This window comes from Panthera pardus, unplaced genomic scaffold, assembly GCF_024362965.1.
Source record: "Panthera pardus isolate Hobbes unplaced genomic scaffold, ASM2436296v1 HiC_scaffold_6, whole genome shotgun sequence".
NCBI lineage: Eukaryota > Metazoa > Chordata > Mammalia > Carnivora > Felidae > Panthera > Panthera pardus.
The window spans coordinates 128,490,887-128,504,100 of record NW_026526991.1 but is presented as its reverse complement, the minus strand read 5'-3'; the positions used below and the strand labels follow the sequence as shown (position 1 = coordinate 128,504,100).

At 50.9% G+C, this 13,214-nt stretch overlaps 1 protein-coding gene across 13 annotated transcripts in view; it reads right to left on the bottom strand.

Moving 5' to 3' along the window:
• Positions 1-13,214, bottom strand: part of FRMD4A (FERM domain containing 4A) — a 607,025-nt gene that overhangs the window by 82,700 nt on the left and 511,111 nt on the right. For all 13 annotated transcript variants that reach the window (XM_053895512.1, XM_053895513.1, XM_053895517.1 and 10 more), the window contains 3 exons: positions 9,647-9,712; positions 9,326-9,383; positions 4,998-5,084 (listed from right to left, as the gene is read on the bottom strand). In XM_053895512.1, the coding sequence (XP_053751487.1) occupies positions 4,998-5,084; positions 9,326-9,383; positions 9,647-9,712 (211 nt within the window). The remainder of the gene's footprint in view (positions 1-4,997; positions 5,085-9,325; positions 9,384-9,646; positions 9,713-13,214) is intronic.

Below are 13,214 nucleotides of genomic sequence, written 5' to 3'. Positions count from 1 at the left end.
ATCTCGGGGTTCAGGAGTGGGGAGGCAGACCCAGGGTGAGAGGGAACTCGTCCATGGGTGAACGGGAGGAACGGAAGGATTTGATGAGAGCTGGTGGCAGGATATTTAAGAGCTTATAACAGGGGCGCCTGAGTGGCTCAGACTGTTAAATGTCCGACTCATGATTTTGGCTCAGGTCACGATCTCAAGGTTTGTGGGTTCAAGCCCTGCACTGGGCTCGTGCTGACACCGCAGAGCCTCCCTCTCTCTCTCTGCCTTCCCTACTCATGCTCTCTTTTTCAAAAATAAACATTAAAAAAATGGGGCGCCTGGGTGGCTCAGTCGGTGAAGCGTCCGACTTCAGCTCAGGTCACGATCTCGCGGTCTGTGAGTTCGAGCCCCGTGTCGGGCTCTGGGCTGATGGCTCAGAGCCTGGAGCCTGCTTCCGATTCTGTGTCTCCCTCTCTCTCTGCCCCTCCCCCGTTCATGCTTTGTCTCTCTCTGTCTCAAAAATAAATAAACTTTAAAAAAAAAATTAAAAAAAACCAAACTCATATATGCAAGCAAGGGTCCATGTTCTGGGGCACATGAATGAATTATAAATTTCTATTTTGATTTAGTTCCATTTTGATTTTTTTGAGCTTTTTTGGGGGAGTGCGCGCTATTTTTCTGCACATGTAGTTCTAAAACATTTCTGAAGTTGGCCTTGAGCTTCTGAACGTAGACAAAAGCCAAAACACGGTTTTCGGGTGTCCCCATGTGTCTACCTCTTCCCGACACGTGTGCCCAGAGGACAAAGAAGCTGGTTTTCTTCTGACAAACAGCAGCAGCTTTTTCTGCAAGCTGGAGCCCATCTGTTTAGAAAGTGCGGGGAGCAGGTAGGAGCGTGTGACTAGGCAAGGACCAAAACGTTCTCTCTACTCCACCTGGGAGGTAACCCGTGCTTCACATCCCCCAAAGCCACTGGGGCTTCAGAGTGCCAACCAGAATGGCAAAGTGCACCCAACCAGGCACACCCTGGAACAAGCTAGGGTCCTGCCCATTTCTGGGCAGCAATCAGCTAGGGCTCCCGGCCTTTTAATTTTTTTTTTTTTTGGTGGATCATACGGAAACGCTTGAGTGGATTCTCGCAGGACGGCTGCTGAGCGCCGCTGGCTGTGCTGATGCAGAGCCCAGGATGCCTCCAGGCCCTCCAGGGGAAAGGCAGCAGGCTCACCCCGTCACTGCCTCTACTTGAATGTTGGCTTCCAGAACGCTGGTTCCATGTGACACGGCTGCTGGAACTGGGTCAGAGTGTCAGGCAGGGCCCCTGCCTGGGCTGAAGCTACAGCCGGTGTTGCAGAAGGGCCTCCAGGTGAGAAGGAGGGGTTCCTGAGTGGTGTTGGGGGCCCACCGCGGCGGTGCTGCGCCTGGCCCCTGAACAAGAGTAGCGGTGCTGCTGGAGGGCCGCCCTCGCGGGGAGCTGGCCCAGCCTGGCACCTGTGCCTCGGGGCACCGCAGCTCACTGCCTCACTGCCAGATACACCTGCGGGGCCGGGCCGACCGTCCCCAAGCTCGGAAAGGAAGCCCAGATGGCCGTGCTGGTCCTCAACTCCAGCTGCATGTAGGACCGGTCTGCGAGGCCTTCTAGATGGGCAACGGGAGGGTCAGAGGCGGGGGGCAGTGCAACAGGGTGACTGTGGCCCATGCATGTTCAGACAGTTTCGTGTCAGTTTCCAGTATTCGACTGAGACCAAGAATCACGGGCCTGGAGCCCTGGAGACAGACTCTGGGCACTTGATGCCTGCCCCTGCTGCCGGGCCCCAACCACGGCTCCGGCTTGGGTCAGGTTTCCCTGCAGACCTCACCCCACGTCTTTGCAGATACGGACGCTCGTCAGGCTAACGAAACGCGGGCCTCTCTTCCTGTCAACGGGCCTTGCAGAGGCCCGTTCTTATTTCACGTTCAGACTGCACATTAACATCTTAGAGAGGGCTCCCCAAATCACGTAAGGTTCGGGTCCCACCTCCGTCTCACAGGGAAGGTCACGCATGGTTGGGGAACGGAGGTCTGCTCACAGCGTGCCAAGGGTCTGTCCCTTTCCTCTGCCCGTTCGGTTTCTGGGTCAGTTATGCTTGGGAAATTCCTGACACTCTGGAGCTCCAACCGAGCCCCCAGCAGCACCCCAGATGTGCCATCACGCCTCCAACTCTGCACGTCCCACACTGCCCTCCTTACGTCCTCTCACACGCCCCACTCTGGCTGGGACACATCTCGGATTCCCCTGTTCCGACCGCCACCCTCGCGCCTCCTACAACTGGTCAGTCCCACCTACCTTCTCACCATCTCTTCTGTGTCCCCCTCTCCACCCCTATGACTGAAGCCAAGCCTGAGCCCCCCCGCCAGCTCTGGCCCAGGCTCCTGTGAGGATACCCCAGGTTTGCGACTCCGGTCCTGATTTTCTCCAGCCCCTCGTGCACACGCTACCAGAGCGATGATTCTAAGACAGCGAGACTCCTATACGGCCTGACTCCTTTAATGCCCTCACCGACCCTCTCTTCGAGCACTTGGGAACACCAACGGCGCAATTATCACCCGCCTTGCTCCCCGAGGGGCCCGGCCAGGACTTGGACGCATGACAAACCTCAGCACCGTCCCCTCTGCTGGGCACAGAGCAAGTACGCAACAAACGTTTTTCTGAGCGAATGAATGGTGCACGGGGATTCCGATGGCTCGGCTTGCCCTTCAATTAGCAGGAGACTCAAGAATCCCAACTCTGTCCTCAGAGGCCACGGAAGCATCAGTCGTTTCCCAAAACAACTCAGTCTGAGTACAGCCAATACCCTGAATAAATTTACCGACCCTTTAACATTTTTCTTTGGCTGACCTGCATAACACATGAGAGTAAATTCTCTCATTCAATGGCTGATCACCACCCACCCTCCCCCAACCCCACCCCCCCGCCCCCGTGGCATGTACTTCTCCTGATCCTGAAGCCTGCTGCACAGTCCGACAGGGATAGTTACAATTTATGGAGCGTCTGGGACATGGTGGGTGCACCAGGGACACGGTGCCCCGATCTGTCAAGTGCTATCCCATTAATTCCGCAATCTTCATGAGTATCTCAATTAGAGAAATAAAGCAGGCGTAAGCATATTAATAAATTAAAACCTGAACGCCGATGAATGCTTGTGAGCCTGTCTTTCCGATGCGCACAGGGAAAGCAGAATTCAACTGCTGCATTTTGACAAACCCTGGTCACTCTCTGCGGTGCACATTGGCTTGGATCTTCCACCAGTGTGGGTGATCAAAGGCCCGAGGGATCGTGACCAGGGTTTTGTCCAAGGATCTAGGAGGGTTCATGGCTCTTGTGAGCAGGAAAAAAAGGCCAGGCAGGTTGAAAGGAGAGGACGAGGGATGTCAAAAGAGAGAGGGAGGGAAAAGTGAATGCAAGAAGAAAAAAAAACAAAGAAGCTTACAAAAGGCCATGTGGAAAAGGGGCAGAGGGAAAACAGGAAGAAACAGACAGTGTGGAAGAAGCATAGACCCCGTGACCGAGGAAAACACAGAGTAAAAATAACTCGGGGTCTAATTCATGCCTTGCAGGGTTTAAGGAGAAACCCAAGAGGTTTTGGATTTAGCCACGAAACAGTGTGCCCCTGGACAGGCAGGTTCCTACTGAATTGTCCCCGAGGGAGAAGTCCCCCCTCACTGGCTCTCGATCTTTTCTTTGAACTTGACTGACTTACTGATCAATTGAGTGAAAATCCTCCCCACCATGGGGCCATTTTTTTTTTTTCCCTATCATTTTAATAAAGAAGCTGGCTAAGGGCAGATGTTCAGCGGATAGTCTATGATAAGCTTGGATACACAGTATGGATTTCAGTCCTATTCGTGGATAAAGAAGCTTGGAAAGCAATCTGGAATGACATAATGGACGAATACTGCTTTCTCCCTCCTAAAGCAAGTGTGGTTTTGATAGACTTTTAATATGTATTTCGGGGTTTGAACTGCAAACCGTCTCTCCATTATCCTCTGCCAGAGGATCTGAATGACAGCTCTGGCCCAGAGATATTTTTCCATTATAATTTTTCAATTTGTTCTGGTCTGAAAAATGTGTGTAAATGAAAACAGAGAAAATTCAAGCACTGTGCCCCTTTCAAACACTCTGTTTTGTATTTACAATGACTCTGCAGACCCTGTCCTGCTTCCCTTGTTTTTTGGCAGATGACCTTATTTTTTCCAGATTCTGATCACTTCTAATATGCCATAAAATATTTACTGGATTTGCAGGAATGCCTCTAACTCTTCTTTATTTTTCACCCTGTTTTGACTTACAATTTCTTCTTTTAGCTCCCCAGCATCCAAAACAAAACAAAACAAAACAAAACAAAACAAAACAAAACAAAACAAAACAAGGGGCGTCTGGGTAGCTCAGTCGGTTAAGTGTCCGACTTCGGCTCAGGTCATGATCCCACGGTTCGTGAGCTTGAGCCCTGTGTCAGGCTCTGTGCTGACAGCTCAGAGCCTGGAGCCTGCTTCACATTCTGTGTCTCCCTCTCTCTCTGCCCCTCCCCTGCTCATGCTCTTTCTTTCTCAAAAATAAACATTAAAATGTTTAAAACAAACAAAACAAAACAAAAAACACAAAGAAACACATAAAGCAGCTTTGTAAAAGCTCCAATTGGCCTCAAGATTAAAGAGAGATGTTCTCTCCCTTTCCCAAGTACATGAAGCCCCCGCCCCCTCCCAACTAGGAAATTAACAAATAGGACAGTCCTTCAAAGCCCTTTTGCCAATCTGCTTTGGGAGAGCTGGGCCAGTCTCCTTACCTTAAATAATTATAACAGTTCAGGTTTCCCTAGTGACCGGGAAAAAAAATATTTACCCGGGAACTCAGATTGGATTACTGTGGAGTAATTTTATACACTCCAATTAGCTGGGGATTGGTAAACCTGGAGGCCCTGAGGCTGCATCGTGTAATATTTTTACTCACTTCTCTCTGAGAGCCGGACACCCACAGAGGAGACCATGCTTACCTTCCTCGGCTTCACTTTATCGTGGTAGTCATACTGGAAGATTCCTTTGTAGCTCAGTCCCAGCCACCACGGTATCCCCTGCTTGTCCTAGGACATCGAAAGGAGTATGGGTAAATACAGGGCCAGAGAACACACACAGGGATGGAGAGAAGGCCTCCGGGCTCGTCCGATGACAAAGGAAAACGTAAATCCCTTGAGATGGATGGAGCCCACCTCCTACTTTTCACTTAACAGATGTGCCCCCTCATCAGACTGTGCTCAGTTATGTGAACCAGTGCCCTGGAGAATGCCCTGGGGTGGGGACCCAGCTCTGTTCCCAGCCAGCAGCATGCTGAGGTGCTTCCCCCTTTATGAGTAGGTAGCGAAGGCTTGTTCTTCGTCCTTCTTGTAAGGCTTTGGGTTTCAAGAGAATCCGAGAGATGCTGAGCATTCTCATAAAACGACCTTCTGAGCAGAGAAACGGTCATGGACTGTCACAGCTAGAAGGGACCATGAACACCACAGAAGGGGACTCCTCTAAAAAACTTTTTTTTTTTTTTAAGATTTAATTGTTTTTAGAGAAATTTGAGGTTCACAGCAAAATGGAGAGGTAAGTACAGAGGTTCCCCATACCCTCCCACCCCCCCACATGCAGAACCTCCCCCACTATCAACCTCCCCCACCGGAGGGGAACATTCATTACACCTTGACGAACCTACACGGATACATCATGGTTACCCAAAGTCCAGAGTTTACATTAGAGTTCATTCTTGGTGGTGAACTCTGTGAGTTTGGACGAATGCATAATGATGTGTATCTACCATGATGATAATATACAGAGTGGTAGCCTCACTGCCCCCAAAATCCTCTGTACTGCCTCTTCACCCCTTCTTCTCCCCCCTCCCAGGTTCTGGAAGCCAGTTTTGCCTCTTCCAGAATGTCATCTAGTTGGAATCATACAGTATGCAGCCTTCGACTTGGTTTCTTGCACTCAGTAGCACGCATTTAAGATTCCTCCAATTAAAAAAAAAAAAAATTAATGTTTATTTTTGAGAGAGAGAGAGAGTGAAAGAGAGAGACAGTGGGGAGTGGGGGCAGAGAGAGAAGGAGACACAGAATCCGAAGGGGGCTCCAGGCTCTGAGCTGTCAGCACAGAGCCTGAAATGGGGCTCAAACCCACGGACCGTGAGATCATGACCTGAGCCGAAGTCGGATGCTCAACCGACTGAGCCATCCAGGCACCCCAAGATTCCTCCAATTTTAACGACCAAGAAATCAAAGCAAACGGTTGGTCCTGCTCTACTCAGGGCCCACCCCCCAGCCCTCCAGCAGACCAATGGCAGTGAAGGGTGGGCGGGGGCCACCCTGCAGTCCTGCTCCCCTTAAGAGATCAGCTGGATTGTGTGACTCGTGCCATCTTGGACAAAGTAGCAAAATCAAGGCCCAGACCTTCTGGGAACCGAATCAGAAACACCAAGCCCCTCTGCTCACTCCTTTAATAGAGATCCCTTGCCACCGGATTGTAAAGTGTGATCCTACATCCAAGGAGGAGGGGTCTGAGCTGTTAACTAAAGGTCCTGAAAGCTAGGAGCTGACACAGGGCATCCCCAGCAGCCTTCCCCTAGATTTGTCCTAACTGCTGCACCTGCGAATAACCGCGGACCCCATTGTCTCGACAACTCGAAATTGGCTTCATGGTTTTTAAATCCTCATGAGTTATTTGAAGGTAAGCACAAAGATAAAAGGGCAGAGAAACATGTTTTGAATTTTTAGAAGTTTCAAGGTATGTAATTTCCTAAGATAGTCCTTTAAAGGTATAAAAAAAAGCTCTGTCCCTGGAAAGTGTCTCTGTGTCCTACATCAGTCTCTGAGAGCGACACAGGAGGGGACTCAGTGCCACCACAGCTTTGGGTGTCACCACACCAGAGAATACGGCAGCTGTGAAATCGGGAGGCCACCGACTGGTGGGGCTCGATACAGTCGTTTGGGCTTGCGTGGATACGTGTGCTCTGTCTCCACCTGAGGAGGAGAGCCCTGGCTTCAGCCTGGAGGTCCCAAGAGGCCAACACACAAGCACTTCCGGCACTCTGGAAATCACAAGGTCTGTTTCTGGTCTCTCGCAAACTGCAGAAAAGCACGTTCCCGAAGTTTTATTGTAAGGCAGAAAGCATATATGTATCACGGGCTCCCTTACTGTCAAACTCCAGGGCTGACGAAGAGATGGGACACGTGTTTACGCAAGTAAAAGACTGGATGACGTCCCTGCGCAGAGACATCCACTCTATCCATGACAATCTCTCTCGGCAGTCTAACATCTGTCTTCCAACAGATGTCTGTCTGTCCAACAGACAGTCTTCCAACAGACTTTCGTCGGGGGGGGCCGGAGGGGTGAATTTCAGAATCTCTATTTTCAGTATGAGCGATGGAGGTGAGCTCAAATTATGAACACACAGCAGATGAGAGAGCCTAGTCCAGGGGATTTCTTATCCCTATTCTTGGGCACAGCCCCCTTTGCTGCACGTCCCCACAGAATATTCCCACAACGGAGAGGAGTTTCTATGAAATGCGTCTTGTAACAACTATTGTTGGATCCCAAGATTTCCTTTATGGTAACCAGATGGTGAAGGGGATGAAGACTCTACAACCCTCACTGGCTGTGTGTGGAACGCTGGCAGCCAGCGCGGGGAATTTTGAGCCTCAGGTCATATCATAAAGTGTCCAATTTCCCTTGGGGGAGCCGACTGCCCGCTGACTTCAATGGGCACATCTCAAGGTGCCACCTCATAGAGAGCTGGTCTCCACAGTGGATTCACCTTCCTCGAGTGGGACAGGAGACGCTAAAAAGGCCAGGGGATACTCCTCATGACAGACTTACAGCTCAGGCTTGAGAACTTCTGGGCAGGAATGGCTGGGACAGTTCTAAGAGTTCCATGAATGATGGAGAAGAGGGATTAAGGCTTCCCTCGGTGGGGAGAGCTTTGGTAGGACATCAGGAAGAATTTAACCATTTCAGGCTTTAAAAGATCCTGAGCTGACAGTCGGTGAAGCATCTGACTTGGGCCCACATCATAATCTCACAGTTCGTGAGTGGGAGCCCCGCGTCGGGCTCTGTGCTGACAGCTCGGAGCCTGGAGCCTGCTTCGGATTCTGTGTCCCCCTCTCTCTCTGCTCCTCCCCCGTGCTCTCTCTGTGTCTCTTAAACATAAATAAACATTAAAAAAAAGACCTCAGCTGAGCTGCTGGGTAGGACTGGGGTTCCCGCGTGTGCCTCATAACCGGGCTCCACAAATACAGTTCCAACATTCATTCCCATCACGGAAGGGGGACATGCGACTACCCAATTCAATTCTCAATAAACACTTATTTAGTCAATATTTACCGAGTATCTACTATGTGCCAGGCACTTACAGGGCTCCAGGAATGAAAAAAGGAATGCAACACACTGTCCTGGCCATTGGAAGGCTGCACTTTAGCGGAAGATACAGGCAACGAAACATACAAAGTGCTGTGCGAGCCGCAATGAGTGACACAAAGATAAATGTAGCAGAGAGTACGTTCTAGTCCAAGGGAATTAAAAATACAGCTGGATGGAAACACGGGGAGAGAAACTGGTAAACGGGCAAGCGAATCTCAGGTTGGCTGGTTGAACTGTCTAGCATTCAGAAATGTTTTCATTTCAGCTGGACTTTGGGCAAGGACTTAATCTTTCCATGTTGGGGTCAATTAAAGAAGGGAAATTATCCTGTCTCATCACAGATAAGGGCACACGGGCATGTCACTATCTATTATTTCAAGGAAGGGATCCCAGTCTGGAGCATTACGGTAAAATCAAGAAAAATTGAGCACAGGGTTCATGTTCCATGGGACTTGCCATCACAACATTTAAGAAGACACATCTTGTCTTCTTAAACAGCCATGAGCTTAATTTGTCAGCCTCTAATGCCGGCCCTCCTCCTCCAAAATTGCCTGTGTGGCATTTGACCACCAAGAAAAACATTGCTGATTCTGCTTTAGGTTTTTGTTCTCCACAGTTCACTGCCTTCAGAGGGAATCGTCCTACTGAGAGGCTCTGCGGCCCTGACGTCCCAGGATTCTTCTGAGAATCAAAGGAAGAAGGGATTCATTATACCCACTTTACCTAAGAGAACGTGAGTTTTGGAAAGTGACTGCATCAAGTCTTCCGACGTGGGGTGAATGTTCCAGCGCCCCAACCCTCCTCAGCACACAATCATCTCGAGCAAGTCCTCTATCATGCCTATCCGTCCCCACCCCCCAAAATCTTCAGTAAGATTAAAAAGGGAAAACTGAGAAGTGTTTCTGGTTTTTTTTAGGGCAGGCTTGGTACTTACTTTCACTGCATAATAGTGAACCCCGTAGGTTGGGAGAGACTCCACGATGCTCATGTAGCTGGGAAGAGAGAACACACACACACACACACACACACACACACACACACACAGGTGGTTATTCGGCAGGTCTGGAATCAGAGACATATTTATGTGTGCGCGTGACAAAGCTCTCAGAGTGATTATTTACCTGAAAATTGAAACTGAACCCTCGTCGCCCCCCCGGGAGTTATGTGTCTTTGCGAACAGAACTGAACAACCCTGCCACATGCTGTATGAACACACACAAACACAGCCTCGTGGGCACTGGGAGAGGCCACTTACTTTACAATTGCTTGACCTCTGGTCTGGCCGTTCAGTTTCTTGTAGTGCTCAATGACTCGGTCCTCACTAGAATTGCAACACAAAGACGGTGTTACATACGGTCCCTAGGTCAACGGTCAGCACCCTGCTGACGGAGAACCTTCTTCCGAACCTGAGCAACGTCCTGAGAAGTTCCAAGGAGCCAACAGCTCCTGGAGAAAGGATTTGTCCTGAAGTGGCATTTCTGAACTCAGCCTAAGTGAGGTGTTTTGGGCTACAGCTTTACTTGGGGTCAGCTCCCTGCAAGAAATGCTACCATGGCACATGAGGAAGAAGCAGTGAGCATGTGTCTCCCTGGAGAGGGACACAGAGCCGGGGACAAGAAGAGGCCGGCTGGCTGGGGATCAGGGGGGACGCTGTGGCAGAATGCCCACATCTTCCTTGTCCTCTGCATCCCCTGGATCCTGTCTGCACACGGCCTCACAGGGGAGGGCAGGCGCTGACCTCAATAGAATGCCCACGTCTTCCCTATCATGAATTAGTGGTCAGCGTTGAGGGCTCCCAAGGAGGATGGAAAGTTCTGGAATTTGGGCCTGGCTAACACAATCCATGAGGCAATCCAAGGCCCAGAGAAGCCCTGGGAAACAATGAGGCAGCTACCAGAAGTGAGATGGGAATGCCACGATGTCCTGAAATCTCAGCTCTAAAACAGCAAGAGACTGGCTTGTGCCTTGGGAGACACCCTCTAGCCAAACCCCTCTTTGACAGGGTGGGGGGCACGAAGGGACTCTCTGAGAAGGGACTCTGGTGCCCAGACAGCCATGGCGGCTGAAGCACAGAGCCAACCTGGGGAGTCACAGGGAAAGCACATCCCACCTGCAGGAGTCAAGTCCAAAAGACCCGGCCTCTGTGACCTGGCCACACTGCCAGGAGCCTCATTCCTCCTGCTTCTCCCCACCCCTTTCTCACCTCAGGCCCATGGGCTTCATGACAGGAGGCAATGAAGGAGGGATGAACCCTCAAGACCTCCTTGGTTGGCCTTCATTATTTATTATGAATTTGGTATTCCAGAGTTGATCTAAAGCCTTATTTGCCAACTTTTTGGTTTTTTTTTCTTTAGGAAAAAAAGAAAGGCCATTTCTGAGGGCCATGTGTTCTGTATGTTCACTAACTACCAAGTGGGGGTAATTTATTGACTTTCTGATCGCTCTCTGAATCTTCAACGGGTCTCTCTTCATTTTAGTATTCCGAAATCTGGTGTACGTGAAGATTACCTGACTTGACAAGAAAGCACTTTTCTAAACACCCCAAATAGGAACTGGCTAGCTCCAAGGAGGCTTCCTTTGGCTGGAGAGTCGTTTCGGTGGTTCCGGGACACCTGTTCAGAGAGGGGCAGATGCCCCTTTCTCCTTGGCTCCCAGACAACCCCTCCTCTTTGAGTGTGACAGAGCCCTTCTCCTGAGCGAAGTCTCCAGCAGCGTCGTGTTCGGGCTGGCCCCCCCACCTCACCAGACCTTCAGAGCGAGACCTTCAGGGTCTGCTCTTCTCTCTCCCTGCCCACCCCCTCAATCAGCGGCTGGGTTGGGCGTGTTTCCTAGCACAGGGTTTCGAATTCTGTGAGGTCAACCTGTGGATCCAGGGGTAAGCAACTCAGGGGCGACAGGAGCCAATTTCCTTCCCAGTTTGGGGAGAGAAGGTCCCCGGGCGGCGAAGGCGAGATAAAAATCAACGTAGGGCTGTAGCTGCGAACACAGTTGAGGCTTAGACAAACACTGGTTAAAGTCAGAAACGCCGTCAGGCAGCTGTTCAGCTGTTTGCCAACTAAATGGCTTCTCGGGGCTTGACAGCTGCAGGAATCTGCCACCCCTCGTTTCTCTGTACCTCCTGATGACCCAGGCCATCTGTGAGACCACGGTATGCAGCTTCTCCTTCCCCAGCTCTCCCCGCTCTGAAACACCATGGACCCAGCACGCGCCATGCTGACTGAGAACCCACTCAGCTCCCTGCCCCCCTCCTCCTTCCTCTGGAATTTACAGATAGCCCAAGTGCACTGGCTCTGTGGACAGTTTCCCAGCTACCCTGGATCTCTGGTATGGAGTTATCAGTGGGATAACCGTAAAAAAGGCACCAGCCACAGAATCCCAAAACACTATTTGGAGGACACTGTGTTACATAGAGGAGGAAGACAGATGATTCCGGCCGACTGTGCCTAGCCACGTCATTCTGGGAGATCATCTCTCTGCAGGCAGCAGCCCAGAAAACCCACGGGGATGGAGATATGGTTCCCTGTCTTGCAGGAGCCATCGCCTGCACTGGTCAGTGATTTTGGAGTAAAGATAGATGCCCCTGCATACCCTGTAGGGGTGGTTCGGCCGGGGGGGTGTTGTCCAGCATTTGCAAGCCAGGCCCTTGAGAGAATCCAGGTCAGGGCCCTGCTACTGCTCTGTTCTATGGCCCTGGGCGCGTAATTCTAACCGTCTGCGTCACCTGTCCCCCGATAGGGAAATTCCATGGAATAGAAGTCCAAGCCGGTTACACGCTTGGGGAAAATTAGCAGAAAGCATTACTGCACGATTACTCAGCATTATGATGTACCTTTCACTACATGCTAATTGCATTATGTGACTTCTTACTTCTGCTCTTGCTTACAGTCTGGATCCAGTAGGTATGGTTAATTCTGCTTTATGGGTGGGAAATTGAGGCGGCAGAGAAGTAACTGAAGCTTCCCGTGCTATTCAGAGACATGGCTGGGATTCTAAACCCCACGGCTTTGCTCTCTAAGCTGTGATGCCTTTCCTGACTAGTGTGGACGGGCTCCCTATGGCTTAGTCCAGCCTAAGGGTTGTCTGCCGCATCCGTGAAGTCTAGCGAGAGCGGGAGAGCCTGGAAGAAGGGCAAATATCCGTCGCCCTTCAGGGACGATCAGGGCAACGTGAGGCTGTGGGCGACCCGACAGACTGTGGTGTCAGAGCGAGTGAAAGTCTCTTCCACCGACAAGGGGTCATGGTTAATCGTAGGGACGCGTGATGATGCTGTGGCCGAGGAAAGTCTATGGACACGCAAGTCTGTCTCTGGTCTACGAAGCACGAATAGCATTTATCCCTTCCTGAAGTCTTTGCTTTTTAGAAATCCAAATGAGTAGGTTGGAATATAGAGACCGACTTCAACCAGCCAACTGCAGTGAATAAGACATTTTTTCGGCAATGCAACAAGATGGGCCATGCGGCTGGCGTGTCTGTGCATAGGCTGGGCTGTGCTCCCTGAGGGCACCTGTTTCAAAAATCTCACTTCCTCCGTTCCGTGCCTTCCCCGTGAGTACACACAGGGGCACGGGTGCCACTGGGTCCAAGTGAGGCCCAGGGAAAGCGCTGGCCGGGCCCCAGAGATTGGAGGGGTGTCGGTAAAGACGAAGCTGTTCATATGAACACAAAAGACGAGCGCGACATGAAGGAAGACATTTCTGTATTGGAAGTAACATGTGGGCGTGGAACAGACTGTGGAGATCACGAGAGAGAGACACACACACAGAGACTGAGAAGGAGCTGGTAAGCATAGGGTGGACATGCCGGGAAACAAATGAATGAGGAGG